The 14526-nt window shown below is 49.5% G+C and overlaps 1 protein-coding gene across 4 annotated transcripts; it reads left to right on the top strand.

The window, feature by feature from the left end:
• Positions 1–576: 576 nt before the first annotated feature.
• Positions 577–14518, top strand: SMARCD1 (SWI/SNF related BAF chromatin remodeling complex subunit D1). 4 transcript variants are annotated; one of them, XR_012002867.1, is made up of 14 exons: positions 577–1025; positions 1579–1766; positions 2076–2118; positions 2212–2334; positions 2807–2929; positions 3963–4079; positions 5528–5629; positions 5932–6093; positions 6188–6285; positions 8764–8899; positions 11097–11219; positions 12571–12672; positions 12799–13431; positions 13933–14518. XR_012002867.1 is itself a non-coding variant. In XM_072765330.1 (13 exons), exons 1-13 carry the CDS (start codon positions 849–851, stop codon positions 12850–12852), a joined length of 1548 nt encoding a protein of 515 aa, XP_072621431.1. In that variant the 5' UTR covers positions 577–848; the 3' UTR covers positions 12853–14518. The 4 variants fall into 4 exon arrangements, 2 of the variants coding, with proteins under 2 accessions (XP_072621431.1, XP_072621432.1); XR_012002868.1 differs by lacking the exons at positions 12799–13431; positions 13933–14518 and adding an exon at positions 12282–12456 and having other exon boundaries at positions 12571–12662; XM_072765330.1 differs by having other exon boundaries at positions 12799–14518.
• The last annotated feature ends 8 nt before the right edge of the window (positions 14519–14526 follow it).

Raw genomic sequence — 14526 nt, 5'->3', positions numbered from 1 at the left:
CAAACAATCCTGGAGGAGTCAGGAGGCTCAAGCAAGGAGACCCTCCCTGGTCCTCCTGGGATGGGGCCGACTGACCATCGCAGCAGGAAATGGTTTCCACTACTGGGCAGGGAAAGGGGGAGAGAGGTCAAAGGCAAGAGAAGTCCTAAAGAGAAGTCCTGGCACAAAGGATTCTTCGGGGAGGGGGCAGGGTCAAAATCCAAACTAAAATCTGGAAGCAGGTTAGGGTTTTTAAGGTCAGGGAGAGAGTTGGGCTCAGATTCTGGGGTGAGGTAGCTACGGAGGCATTGTGTCTGCAGAATGAGCCCTGGGTTCTGAGCTCTGGCGTTCCTGCCAACTTGCTGGTTGGTCTTTGCCAACCCACTCCCTAAGGCCGGCTTTCCGGTTTGTAAAATGGGATAAACGGTGCATTCTCCTCTTCGGCTCCCCAGGCTTACAGCAGTAGGAAGGAAACGGAAAGACAAAGCGCTTTGGAAAGTCAGATCTCCTGAGCCTGCACGCGCAGGTCCCGCATCCCGACCCGGTCCTCAGCGCGCTGGGGCTGAGGCGCGGGCCCCCGCCCGGGGCCTCGGCGTCCTCCCGTCGGCCTGGGGGCGCCCGCTCACGCGGCCTCTCTATCCCGCGGTTCTTCTCGATGGCCTCCGCTCCCGGACCGCGAAGACGGGAGGGAGTGGTCAGCACGCCTTTTCCGCTGGTCACCCCCCCTCTAGCCCGCAGTCTCGCTGCCCCGAGCCTCCCGCGCCGGCCGGCCGGCCGGGCGGACGGGCGGGCGCGCGGGGGGCGCGCGGGGGGCGGGGGGAGTTCCGGTTCCGGTTCTTTGTGCAGCTGCAGCAGCGGCTCCGGGGAAGATGGCGGCCCGGGCGGGCTTCCAGTCTGTGGCTCCGAGCGGCGGCGCCGGAGCCTCCGGAGGGGCGGGCGCGGCCGCTGCCCTGGGTCCGGGCGGGACTCCGGGGCCTCCCGTGCGGATGGGCCCGGCGCCGGGTCAAGGGCTGTACCGCTCCCCGATGCCCGGAGCGGCCTATCCGGTGAGCGGGGCAGGAGGAGGGGCGCGCGGGCCGGGGGCGGGGCCGAGCGGGGGCCTGGGAGTGACTGGGGTGGCGGAGAAGTGGGAGGGCCTCCGGCGGGAGGGCTTCGGGCCCGGAGTCGGGGTGAGGGGAGGCGGTTAGCATCCCCGCCTGGCCCCGGGAGCATTGTTCCCGCTGGGGAGTCGGGGTGCGGACGCCGCGCGGAGGAAGCGGGGCGAGCGGGGGCAGGAGAGAACTGGAGGGGGCGGAGCGCCGGGCAGCTCCGGTGCGGACCACCCGAGCAGAAGTGGGACTCGGGGAGGACCCCGAGTGTCGGATGCCAGAGAGGCTGGGGAGCGTTTGGGTGTCGCCGGGCTCTCGCTTAGCCTTGCGAGGACAGGAAGCTCCAGTTGTCCGGGTTTCAGAGACAGAGGGGCGAGGGGCGTCCCCCCCCTGCGCCCCCCCCCCCCCCGCCGCCCCCAGCCTTGTTCATTCAGCGGACTCCGGCACCTCCCACTTGTCGGTGGGGTTAGTGGGGAAGCCATGACATCTCTGGGTCCTCTCCTCTCCGTAGAGACCAGGCATGCTGCCAGGCAGCCGGATGACACCTCAGGGACCTTCCATGGGACCCCCTGGCTATGGGGGGAACCCTTCAGTCCGACCTGGCCTGGCCCAGTCAGGGATGGACCAGTCCCGCAAGAGACCTGCACCTCAGCAGATACAGCAGGTCCAGCAGCAGGCGGTCCAAAATCGAAACCACAAGTAAGCTGACCCTGGGGCGAGGGAGGGAGGGAGGGAGGGAAGGAGGGGGGAAGCCAGCCCATGAGGACACAGGTGATGGGAGAACCTGAACCCAGAGGTGGTGATGCTGCGTCAGCAGATGGGTGCTCATTCTTCAGAATGCTTCAGAATGCATGGGTAGGGGGTGGGGGTGGGCGTGGGCAGAGTGCCTTGGATTTGAGAGGCGCTTTGCAGTCCCTTCATTTTCCTATAAATGGAGGTGCTGACCAGTCTGTCTTCATGTTCTGGCTAGTTCCATCCCAACCTGATAACAGTATTTATTCCACACAGTGCAAAGAAAAAGAAGATGGCTGACAAAATTCTACCTCAGAGGGTGAGTCCAGGGTCTTCCTGAGGAGGTGCTGAGTTTGAAAATAGGAGCGGTCAGCTCTAGACCCCAGTGATACCTTTTCTTTTTGTTCCTAAGATTCGTGAACTGGTACCAGAATCCCAGGCCTATATGGATCTCTTGGCTTTTGAAAGGAAGCTGGACCAGACTATCATGAGGAAACGGCTAGATATCCAGGAGGCCTTGAAACGTCCCATTAAGGTAATGCAGGAGAGTGCTAGGCAGAGAGCCAAAGGAGAGGACTCGGGAACCTTCAGTAGGCTTAGGATGAGAAATCAAAGGCACAGCACAGCTCTCCTTGGCATTTAAATTACGTCTCCCTTCCGCCTACGAACCTAGGAACTGAGAATTACATTAGAATCCAACAGCCAGCGGGGAGGGGCCCTTGCTGTCTCTTGCACCAGAAATCTGCCCTGTCCCTGTTGTGGCCATAACTGTTCTGGCACCTTGGGAACCCGGCATCTTGCATGACTCTTGTCTGTTTGGCATCCTAGTATATGTACTTGCACTCGGGCCAGTATTCTTCTAGATGGAATCTCTGTCCACCCACCCCAGGGACTGGATAGATAGTAAGCCAGTCTGTTAGGAGTAATTTGCGGGTTTGGGGGAGATTCTTGTCTTCAGTATCAAACCACTGAAGCCCCATCATCAATCCTGTTTCTGCCTTCCTCAGCAAAAACGGAAGCTGCGAATTTTCATTTCTAACACTTTCAACCCGGCTAAGTCAGATGCCGAGGATGGAGAAGGGACGGTGGCTTCCTGGGAGCTTCGGGTAGAAGGACGGCTCCTGGAGGATGTGAGTTCAAAGCCCACTGTGGTTGCCGGGTGGGAGCTGCTGGGAGTAAGCGGTGTTGTCTTGTTGGCAGGAATCCTGACTGGTGCTCACAGCTCCTGTTGAGAACAGCAGGGAGAGGATCACTGTGTTCCCTGCACTAAAAGACAATGGTTCTTTGTGTCTCGCTCCCACAGCCTGGCCCTCGCTGTGGTATCATATCGAGAACCTTATTGTTCCAGGACTTGATTTGTTGTTTACCTTCCTCCTGATGGTGCTGGCCATTGGACTTAGCATCTGCAGGTTATTCAGTTTTTGGTTTTTGTTTCTTTAAAATCAAGTGAGTTTGCACTTAGCACTTGAAGACCTACTTTTCTCTCTGAGTCCTGGAGGTCCTCGATTCCCACTGTAGTATCTTCCACCTTCGCAACTTTCATTGGAGACTTCTCACAGTGGCAGTGGGATAGTTTTCTTTGCTTCATGGGGAACATCAGCTGACAGGTGGCAGCCTCCAAAACTTCCTACCCCAGAAGTTCACCTTTCATTCCCTTACATTCTCTATTTTTAGCTTTTCATAAGCAAGCTAATTTGGATGCATTTTTGCAGGAGAACTGGGGCTCTGTGTCAGAGCTTCCTTCTCTATATAGGTCCAGTCCATCTGCTGGTGGTGTCATTCCATCCAAATAAAGCTGTTTTTGTTCTGGCTGCTTATTGCCTGTGATTCATTTCCCCTCTAGAGTCAGATTTTTCTCTGTTCAGACTCGCTTTGTTACAGGCAGCAGTTTGGCTTAACTTGCCTCATTTCCCTAAGGGAAATGAGATGGGTAAGTCAGTGACCCTGTACGTGTTATTGGCTGCTTCTTCAGGGTTCTGTGGCTACCTTGATTGGTTTAATACCCACAGGCAGCTATCTTATCATCTCCTGAGAGAGATTCTGCAGACATTTTTGAGGGTTTTTTTCCCCCCATTGTTATTGTGGGTTCCTTTTTAATGAGACTTTATCTTTAGAAATTCCTTCTGGTCTTTTCTAATGTGACCTTTCCTCTCTCTCCTCTAGTCAGCCTTGTCCAAATATGATGCCACCAAACAAAAGAGGAAATTCTCTTCCTTTTTTAAGTCCTTGGTGATCGAACTGGACAAAGACCTGTATGGGCCAGACAACCATCTGGTAGAAGTGAGTAGTTCCGTCCTGTAGGCTTTGACTCCATGACTGGAGGTTGGTGGACTTGGGAGCCAAACTTTAATGCTTAGGGAGAGGGGGAGGTATAAAGGGTTCCCCCTGGATACAGTACTACTGTTGCAGTTTGCACGTTGACCTCCGGGTGGCACTGGCTGTCTAGTTCTGCTACCGTTTGAACCCAAGAGCTCTTGCAGTCTGACTTGCCCCACCTTTTTAATGTTATTTTCCTGGTTGCTGCCCTAAGGGAAATTCTGATGGAGGCCTCTTATACATTCCAGGTCATCTCTGCATCTTACTTATTAATAATGGTGAGATGGGGGATCCCTGGGTGGCGCAGCGGTTTGGCGCCTGCCTTTGGCCCAGGGCGCAATCCTGGAGACCCGGGATCGAATCCCACATCGGGCTCCCGGTGCATGGAGCCTGCTTCTCCCTCTGCCTACGTCTCTGCCTCTCTCTCTCTCTGTGACTATCATAAATAAATAAAAATTAAAAAAAAAAAAATAATAATGGTGAGATGTAGTTACCCACACCCTCCTCATACTTTTTCCTGATAGCAGGTGCTGCAATGGGGGTGGGGGTGGGGTTAACTAATAGGTTTCTTTCTGGTCCTTACAAAGTTACCTCTATAGATAGATCTGGGACTTCCTTTTGGTTCCTGTTCTGTGTAGATTCACATCCCACATCATCAGAAATCCTTTGTTGTAAAGCCTGGTTACACAGTGTTCTTTGGGGTACAGTCAAAACAGAATGAGACAGTCCAGCTCTCTGAGTGAACTTAACCTGCTCCTTTCTTTGCCAGTGTAGCCGCAATCCCTTAACCTCAACTACTAAGAGACATGGGAAGGTCTTTACCATCTAATAAGGGAAGTAAGTCATAGAATCAATAGAAATTTATAAATATATTTAATTTGATTTTATAGCAGTAGAGTATAGTGGCTAAGAACTGGGGCTTAGAATCAGACACACCAGAGCTCACAAGTCACAGCGCCACCACTTAGTGCCACCACTTAGTAGTTGTTTGACCTTTGGCAAGTTACTCCACTCTTCTAAGCATTAGCTTGCTCACCTATAAAATAGGTTTAATTGTGTCTTAATGTGGATGTTGTGGGAATTAGATAAGATGATCCCAGCAAAATGTCTTAGAATCCTCTTGAACATAGTAAGTATTCAAGAAACAATAGCCACATTATTTTACTCTGCACATATGTGTTATCCATTTAGGCTAATTTAAATGTGATTCTAAACAGAATCAAAGGTTAAATCTGTTTATGTACAGACAGTAATCCCAGAGCTTTATGTGATGTTTAGAAATGTCTCATGCTATTGCTCTTTTCCAATAGCCTCAGTAATCAAAGTTGAATATTCAGTCATTACAGACGCTCTTCCCTCCCACCCCAGCTCTTCCTCTGGGAGAGCACCCCCTGACATCTTCCTCTCTGTAGTGGCACAGGACCGCCACTACCCAGGAGACGGATGGCTTCCAGGTGAAACGGCCAGGAGATGTGAATGTACGGTGTACTGTCCTCCTGATGCTAGACTACCAGGTATTCTGTGGTGATGTCTGGGGACCCTGCTGCTTTCACAGCCATCTCCCATCAGCAGCCTGCCTGATAATTTAAAGGTTTATGTCTAGTTGTGGGTAGTTTGTCACCATATGATAAACTCCCCAAAAAGAAGGAAAGGGTCTTAATCATCTCTGAGTTTCTTCTAGTGTTTTCTGGCCCTAGAGAAAACACTACATTAATGCTTGTTGAATGGCTTGAATGCATGGCCACGCTAAAGCACCCCAAAATACATATAGACCTAGCTCCCTAGCTTCATCCCTCTACTCTTTGGTTCTCTGCAGCCTCCCCAGTTTAAATTAGACCCTCGTCTGGCTCGGCTCCTGGGCATCCACACCCAGACCCGTCCAGTGATCATCCAAGCACTGTGGCAATATATTAAGACACATAAGCTCCAGGACCCTCACGAGCGGGAGTTTGTCATCTGTGACAAGTACCTCCAGCAGGTAAGAAAAGGGCCCATTCTTTTGCCAGAGTCCAGTGGAGCTCTAATTGTGCTCATAATGCCAACTTCTTAGCTACCTTTCCTCTTTCACACAGATCTTTGAGTCTCAACGTATGAAGTTTTCAGAGATCCCTCAGCGGCTCCATGCCTTGCTTATGCCACCAGAGCCCATCATCATTAATCATGTCATCAGGTGAGCATGTATAGGAGAGGCAGCAGTGTGATAGAGTGGGCTGGTACCAACTTTGACAATCCAGTTGTCAAATTTCCAGGAAGCAGGCTGTCAAATAGCGATTATTTAAATTATTCAAATCTATAGTTTAGTTAAAAAGAGGGTAACCTATACCCAAAAAACTCATTACTTCTTGATTGTCTTATTGGATCTTACTGGTATTTATATTTTTGAGGTTTCTTTTTTTCTTTTTCTTTTTTTTTAAGATTTTATTTATTCATGAGAGACACACAGAGAGAGGCAGAGACACAGGCAGAGAGAGAAGCAGGCTCCATGCAGGGAGCCTGATGTGGAACTCAATCCCGGGACTCCGTGATCACGCCCTGAGCCAAAGACAGACGCTCAACCACTGAGCCAGCCAGGCGTCCCAGGTTTTGAGGTTTCTTATGTCTGTTGTGTTTGTATAGTGGAAATATTAGCCCATTTCCCCTGCTATCCAAAAGTAGAGCGTTCCTATGAAAGCTTTTCTAAGCTGAAATGGCATAAAGCAAGAAAACAGGAATGCCTGAGTTTCTCAGTTAAGTGTCTGCCTTAGGCTTAGGTCATGATCTCAGGGTCCTGGGGTCGAGCCCCACATCACACTCTGCTCAGCGAGGAGTCAGTTTCTCCCTCTCCCTCTGTGCTCTCTCGCGCATGCTCTCTCAAATAAATAAATAAAAACTTAAAAAAAAAAAAAAGGCAAAGTGATTACCATTAATTTAAATGGAAAAATTTGTTAATGTCTCAGACGCCCAAAATGACCTCTTTTGCACAAGATAGAAATAAAGTCCACATGCTCACAGACACAAATCAAAGCTGTGGTGGCTTGCTGCTGAGATGCTGACTGTAGATCTCCCAGGGAGGAAGCTTGGGGGCACCACTTGCTGTTTGGGGTGTGCACTGCCTCTGTGATACTGCTACAGCACAAATCCTGAATGCTAGTGTTGCTTCTTGCCGGTTCTCATAAACCTGAAAATCCTTGGAAAAACTAATGTAAGTCTTTCGGAAAAGCAAAGCAGCATAATGTGAACTTTAAAGAAGCGGGGGGGGGGGGGGGGGGGTCCCTGGGTGGCGCAGCGGTTTGGCGCCTGCCTTTGGCCCAGGGCGCGATCCTGGAGACCCGGGATCGAATCCCACATCGGGCTCCCGGTGCATGGAGCCTGCTTCTTCCTCTGCCTGTGTCTCTGTCTCTGTCTCTCTCTCTCTCTGTATGACTATCATAAATAAAAAAATAAAAAAAAAAAATTTTTTTTAAAGAAGCGGGGGGAAAAATAAATAAAGAAAGAAGCAGGGGATACTTGTGTCAGGATGTGTTACTGCACATTTCATCCCAGCTCCTTGATCAGTAAAACAACTTTGGCAGCTTGTAATCAACCATGTTGGGAATATCTAAACCGCAGAAATCCACAAATGCTGCAAATTGGCTTTTTTTCCCTCCTCTTTTGGAGAATCGGTTGCTAGACATTTACCAGCTCATTGTGGATGGGCTACCATCTCCTCTGTGGTTGGTAAAACATTCTAACCTGAGACTCAACAATTCCATTACCTTTCCCACTTTTTTGTTAAGAAGATGTCCTTCCAGATTTAGTTGGGACACTCCATCCCACGAGATATGGAGTGAGGGAATGCCTTTCCTCCTCCTCAGAGCAGCAGGTGGCTTGGCTGTAGTCTCTTTGCCGCCTTTCCCTTACGCCATGTTAATTCTGATAAAGGCTTTCCCTTCTTTATATCCTGAACTGTCACTCAGCCAGTAGTAACTCCTACAATTTAAATGTTGGATCATTAGAAGCTGATCTCTCTTGTATTCTTGTGCTAAAGTTAAGTCACTTTTTTACTCTCTTTTGTGTGGTGTGTGTTTTATTTGAATTTATTTTCAGGGTCAATTTTGTTTAATAGGGAGAAAGATATATAAGATACTACAGTAGTAGTTGCTTTTGGGGTGGGAGAAACTTCCCTTTTTTTTTTTTTTAAATTTTATTTATTTATGATAGTCACACAGAGAGAGAGAGAGGCAGAGACACAGGCAGAGGGAGAAGCAGGCTCCATGCACCGGGAGCCCGACGTGGGATTCGATCCCGGGTCTCCAGGATCGCACCCTGGGTCAAAGGCAGGCGCCAAACCGCTGTGCCACCCAGGGATCCCGAAACTTCCTTTTCACTGAATATCTTTTGTACCATTTGAATTTTTACCATTGATTTTTTTTAAAAAAAACAACAGCTTTATTGGGGTTTATATACAATAGGTCATACACTCTTAAAGTATAGTTTGAGACTGTCAAACATGACACCATGTAGCTACCATCACAAGGATGGTATGGGAAATTTCAGTTACGTGCAAAAGTTCTCTTATGTGTTTTTGCTCTCAACCCTTTACCCTCATTCTCAGGCCTTCTTCTGGACCTTGTGTAAATTGGTCTTAAGGGACAAGCCCTTTACTAGTCCCCTTTGGTTTCCTCCCCAGTGTTGACCCAAATGATCAGAAAAAGACTGCTTGTTATGACATCGATGTGGAAGTGGATGATACTTTGAAGACTCAGATGAATTCTTTCCTGCTATCTACCGCCAGCCAGCAGGAGATTGCTACTCTAGACAACAAGGTAGGGGGTCCCAGTCCTGGATACCTTGGGTGCCACCAGCCCTCTGCCACAGCTCCTAGGCTGTCTTTTGATTCTTAGCACTCATTCAGAATGTATTAACACCTAATCTATGCCAGGCACTGTGCTTGGTGCCAGTTGGAGCTGGATGTTATGATTATGCTATAGCTTTTAATAGCTTTGAGCCTGTTTCTGAACTATGAAATAGACACTATCATTTTTTTTTTTTAAGATTTTATTTATTCATGAGAGACACAGAGAGGGAGAGAGAGAGGCACAGGCACAGGAGAGGGAGAAGCAGGCTCCATGCAGGGAGCCTGACGTGGGACTTGATCCCGGGTCTCTAGGATCAGGCCCTGGGCTGAAGGCGGTGCTAAACCGCTGAGCCACCCAGGCTGCCCGACAGTATCATTTTTTAAATAAGATTGTTATGAGGATTAAATGAGACAACGTACATAAAGACAACACAGTGTTTGGCAAGTGAAAACAAATGGTAACTGCTGCTGCTACTGTTATTTTCCTCGATAGACATTGTCCATGAAGGTAAAGCTAGAAAGCATTCTGAGGAACACAAAGGAGCACAGGGACGCTTTCCTGGATCAGTTGATACCCCAACTAAATCTTGAAGGACAAAGTGAGAGTTAATGAAGGGGGAGAGAGGATAGTGCCTAGGGGTGTGGGAGGCAGAGGACATTCAGAAAGAGGGAACAGGGTAGGTAAAGGTCCCAAAATGAGAGAGTGAGCCTGGCATGTTCAAGAAATGCAAGCTGTCTAGTGTGCTAGATATATCTTAGGGTGCTAGGAATGGGAAGTTTGGGGGAAGGAAACTGGATAGGGAAGCAGGAGTCTAATTCTAAAGAAGCTTTAGAAGGGAAACTGGTTTATTTATACTTTGTCCCAAAGACTGGAGGCAGCGATGCTCTTTGCATTTAGAATGACCGCTGGCAGGAAGGCAGAGAGCAAGTTGTAAGAGAGGCAGATCTGGAGACAGGAAGGCCACTCAGGAGTCCAGTGCAGTAACGCCTGTGACATGGTTTGGAGGGCCTGAACTTGGGGTACTGACAATAAGGATGCAAAGAAGTGGACAGATCTCAGAGGTGTCAAGATTTAGACCTGCAGAGATTTGGATACTCTTCAGATGGGGTCAGTGGAGTGTGGCTTGAGGGAGGAGAAGGCATCATGACTCCCAGGGTTTTAATTTGGATGCATAGTAGTGTTCATTCAGATTGGCAGCTGGAGAACAGAAGTGAATATTGGGAGAAAGGTAGTGAATTTTGTTTCAGAGTTTCATGTGCCTTGGATTATCAAGCAGCTAGAGTGGTTGGAGTTTAGAAAGTGGACTCTGGTCTGCAGACTGAGGACTCGTGAACCCATCAGTGGTAATGGAAGATGTGCCAGTGAAGGAAGTTGCCAGGAAGAGTGTGGATGATGAGAGAAGGGCAGGGACAAACCTCCCTGGACCATGGCTTTTGAGACAGCTGCCTGTACCACCTCTCCTACCTCAGAATGTTTTTGCACTTATTTATGCTGTGGATTAAGTATTCACCATGTGGCTTCACCTGTAGTGGACATTGTAGGGATCAGAAAGAAAACTTCCCTCCCGTGGGGCGTGTGACAGTGCACACAGCTGCTGAAAGAATGCCGTGCGCTGGGGATCCCAGGGTGGCGCAGAGGTTTAGCGCCTGCCTTTGGCCCAGGGCGCGATCCTGGAGACCCGGGATCGAATCCCACGTCGGGCTCCCGGTGCATGGAGCCTGCTTCTCCCTCTGCCTGTGTCTCTACCTCTCTCTCTCTCTCTCTGTGTGTGTGTGTGTGACTATCATAAATAAATAAATAAAAATTAAAAAAAAAAAAAGAATGCCGTGCGCTGGAGCAGTTGAGGCTCTGGGCAGCACTCTGGGCCTAGGTTGGGAGTGGCCGGCACATGGAAATGCAGACACCATCTGCCATTTATTTTATTTTTAAAGATTTTATTTATTCATGAGAGACACAGAGAGAGAGAGAGGCAGAGACATAGGCAGAGGGAGAAGCAGGCTCTGTGCAGGGAGCCCAACGTGGGACTCGATCCGAGGACTCCAGGATCATACCCTGAGCTAAAGGTGGCGCTAAACCGCTGAGCCACCCGGGCTGCCCCCGTCTGCCATTTAATGTCGCATTTCCTAGTTTGAAATGTTATTAAGCTTCCTTCATTTCCTTTCAGATCCATGAGACAATAGAAACTATCAATCAGCTGAAGACCCAGCGGGAGTTCATGCTGAGCTTTGCCCGAGACCCTCAGGGTTTCATCAATGATTGGCTTCAGTCCCAGTGCCGGGACCTCAAGGTAAAGAACCCAGGAAAGGTGCGAAGGGACTTAGGTCAGTGAGGCACACATCTGCATTATTTCTGTAGCATCTGGTAGAAGAGCCAGAGGGGAGGTGAAGGACCAGATTTTCTTTAGCATGTTCTCGGGTCCGTTTTACAACCAAGTAGGGAAATGGAGGTGGAACCATCGAGTGTTCATCTAGTACGTACTCTGAGGTGTCAGTGGTGTGTACCATATCGGAGGGGATGCAGAGTGGAAAACTGGATCTCTGCTTTTAAAGCAGCTTGCGTTCTCTTTGGAGAAACTAGGCTCATAGGATTTATTTATTTATTTATTTATTTATTTATTTATTTATTTATATTTATTTATGTATGTATGTATGTATTTATTAATTATATAATTGGTTTTATTCAATGATTCATGAATTGGGCAGCATCCCTTCTAGTAAATAGGCATTCTGAGGACTTGCACGAATGGAAGGTTTTGATAGCAAGGAGGTTACTAGCAAAAAATAAAGGATTGTTTCAGACCAGGTTATTTTCTTTTAGAGGGAAGGGAACCGACTGATACATTTAAAAAGTTGTAAAGCGTGTAAGACATTATCGGAACTCACCACTACCAAAGACATAATTCAAAGACGGAGATGGGTGAGGCTGGAATAGCCGGGGAACGCTCCATGGCAAATTTCGGATTTGCGGTATTCCTCAGAGAGGAGAGCACCATAAGCTCAGGCAAGGAGGTGGGAGTGAGTACCGAAAGAGTGAAACGTGCCCTCAGTTTTCTCCTGTCCTGTGGTGACTGTAATTACGGAGGCTGAGCAGAGGAACACAGGACAAGGGGTGCCAGAAAGGATCCCAGAAGAGAGCAATGACTCGTTAATAGCAGGGGGTGACTTTGGTCGTTGTGTTAGTAGTTTGCGAGGGCTGCCGTAGTAAAGTACCACGAACTGAGTGCCTTAAACAAGAGAAATTTATTTTTATCTGGAGGCTGGAAGTCTGAAGTCAGGGTGTTGGGAGGGAGAATGTGTTTCCAGGCCCCTCTCCCAGCTTGCGATAGCCTCAGGCATTCCTTGGTTTGCAGATGGTGTTCTCCAGGTGTCTTCACATCATCTTCCCTCTGTGCATGTCTGTCTCTGTGTCCAAGTTCCCCCTTTTTATAAGGACACCAGTCATGTTGGATTAGGCCCACCCTAATGACCTCATCTTAACTTGATCATCTGCAGAGACCCTATTTCCAAATAAGGTCACATTCACAGGTACTGGGGGGTTAGGATTTTGTCGTCTTTTGGGGGGATACAATTCATCCATAACAGGTATGAAGGAGAGAAACAAGTCCTTCTCCTTTTTCTCCCCCCTTCCCTGTCCCCCAGACCATGACCGATGTGGTGGGTAACCCAGAGGAAGAACGCCGAGCTGAGTTTTACTTCCAGCCTTGGGCTCAGGAGGCCGTGTGCCGATACTTCTACTCTAAGGTAGGTGCCTGGGTGTGGGAAATAGACAAAAAGGCAGGGGTCTGAACCCCTGATGGATGTCAGTAGTATGAGGTGCCAGCTTCTGGCTTGTCTCATCTTCTGCTCCCTCCACTGTTTTCTCTCTAGGTGCAGCAGAGACGACAAGAATTAGAGCAAGCCCTGGGAATCCGAAATACATAGGGCCTCTCCCACAGTGCTGAGCTGGCTCCATCGATTCTTATTTGGGCCCTGTGCTACCTGCCTCATAGCACCTGCCTTGGCCTTGCTTGGGGCCTTCCAGGGGATGCTGTTGGTTCAAGGACAACATCAGAAAGAAGAGGGTCTCACATTTCTGTCTCATAAGACACCTGTCACCCTCTTCTCCCACCCCATCCCTTCCTGTCCCCCAGCTTCCCTTTGCCCCACAAAGTTCCCATGTGCCTCTACCCTCCCCTGGTCTACATAGGACCTCTAGGTAGCGTTAGAGAGAGAACCTGTAGTGGTAATCAGTGCATTGAATGGATTGGGCCTAAGGCCAGGTGGTCTTCAAGGGGACCGGCTACACTGATCCTGCCCTTCAGAGACCCAGGAGTTGGGAGCTTTAGCCCCTTCTCTGAGACTCAGGCCTGGGGGCACTCTATAAGCTAGTTGATCTTGGCTCTCTGGATAACAGAATCCAATTTCCTTCCTTCCCTCCACAGGTTTGGAGCACACTCTCCCTTTACTTCTTGCCCTCTAGCACTAAAGGAACCCCGATTCTTGGGTCCCACTGAGCCCCAGGTCAGTCCGCAGCCCTCTGGATTGGCCTGCTGTCTCAGTGCTTCTCTTACTCCCTCGTAGGGGGTCCACATCAGTATTGGAGTTTGTTCTTTAACTGTTGCTCCCTCCCAGCACACTCCCTGTAGCTGCTCTTTTTAGGCTCCCCTGCTATCTGTCCTAACGCAGGGCATTTGGGTGGGGGAATCTTGCCTTTCCCTGTCAGAGCCCCAGGGATCTAACCTGGGGTATTGTCATTGCCAGCAGAGACTATTCCTTCCTGCTGTTGCTTGGAGGTGTGACTCATTCATTCACTCCACCCTGCCTCCCCACCCCCACCCCTTCATGGAGAAACAGGCCTGAAATCAAACGGGTAAAAGCCCTGGGCCATCCCTGTCTTCCTATCCCTTGTCTGCCCAGTTGACACCCACTGGTGACTTCTAGGGCACTGAGGAGTGAAAGCGCCTAGGGCTGGCGAATAGCTCTGAGTTGGGTTTGTGACTCTTCCCTCTCCCTGCCTCACAGGATTGTGACTCCCCAGCCCCTGCCCTCAAAGCTTCAGACCCCTCAGGTAGCAGCAGGACCTTGTGATCTTGGCCCCTTGGAACTGAGATGGTTTTGCATCTTTCCAGGAGAGCCTCAGATTCTTCTTCCAGGTTGTATCACCCCAAGTTAGCATACCCCAGGCTCGCAGATTCAACATAGCAGGGTGGGAGACAGCTGGGCACAGAGGGGGACTCCGTTCAGCCTGGGCTCTAAACCCACAGAACTGACAAAGCCCCTGCTTCCCCACCCCCTCCTCAGGCTCCTGCGAGCTCATCCTCCAGCCCCATAACCCTGCCTGTTCCACACCGGGGACAGAATTTTCTCTCCATCTTCCCCTTCTGACCGTTGTCCCATCCCTCCCTTAAGAGGTTCTCCCCACAGACACTGGACAACCTCTGTCCTTGGGGCTGGAACCAGGAGAAGGAAGTTCAGCACTCCTACATAGTGTCCCTGTTGAAGATAACTTTTTATTAACTGAATTATTATGTTTTTTTCATGGACCAAAATTTTTTTTGTACTGTCCCCTTATCGATGTCACCCAGTTTTAATAAAAGAATCTTCTGAAGGATGGGT

This window comes from Vulpes vulpes, chromosome 8 (genome assembly GCF_048418805.1).
Source record: "Vulpes vulpes isolate BD-2025 chromosome 8, VulVul3, whole genome shotgun sequence".
Lineage (NCBI taxonomy): Eukaryota > Metazoa > Chordata > Mammalia > Carnivora > Canidae > Vulpes > Vulpes vulpes.
This window is presented reverse-complemented; position numbering and strand designations above follow the sequence as displayed.

Coding starts and splice junctions, on each gene's coding strand:
- SMARCD1 (XM_072765330.1), top strand. CDS start 849: ATGGCGGCCCGGGCGGGCTTCCAGTCTGTGGCTCCGAGCGGCGGCGCC. Junction 6,094..6,187: donor GTGACAAGTACCTCCAGCAG/GTAAGAAAAGGG, acceptor TCTTTCACACAG/ATCTTTGAGTCTCAACGTAT. Junction 12,673..12,798: donor GCCGATACTTCTACTCTAAG/GTAGGTGCCTGG, acceptor TTTTCTCTCTAG/GTGCAGCAGAGACGACAAGA.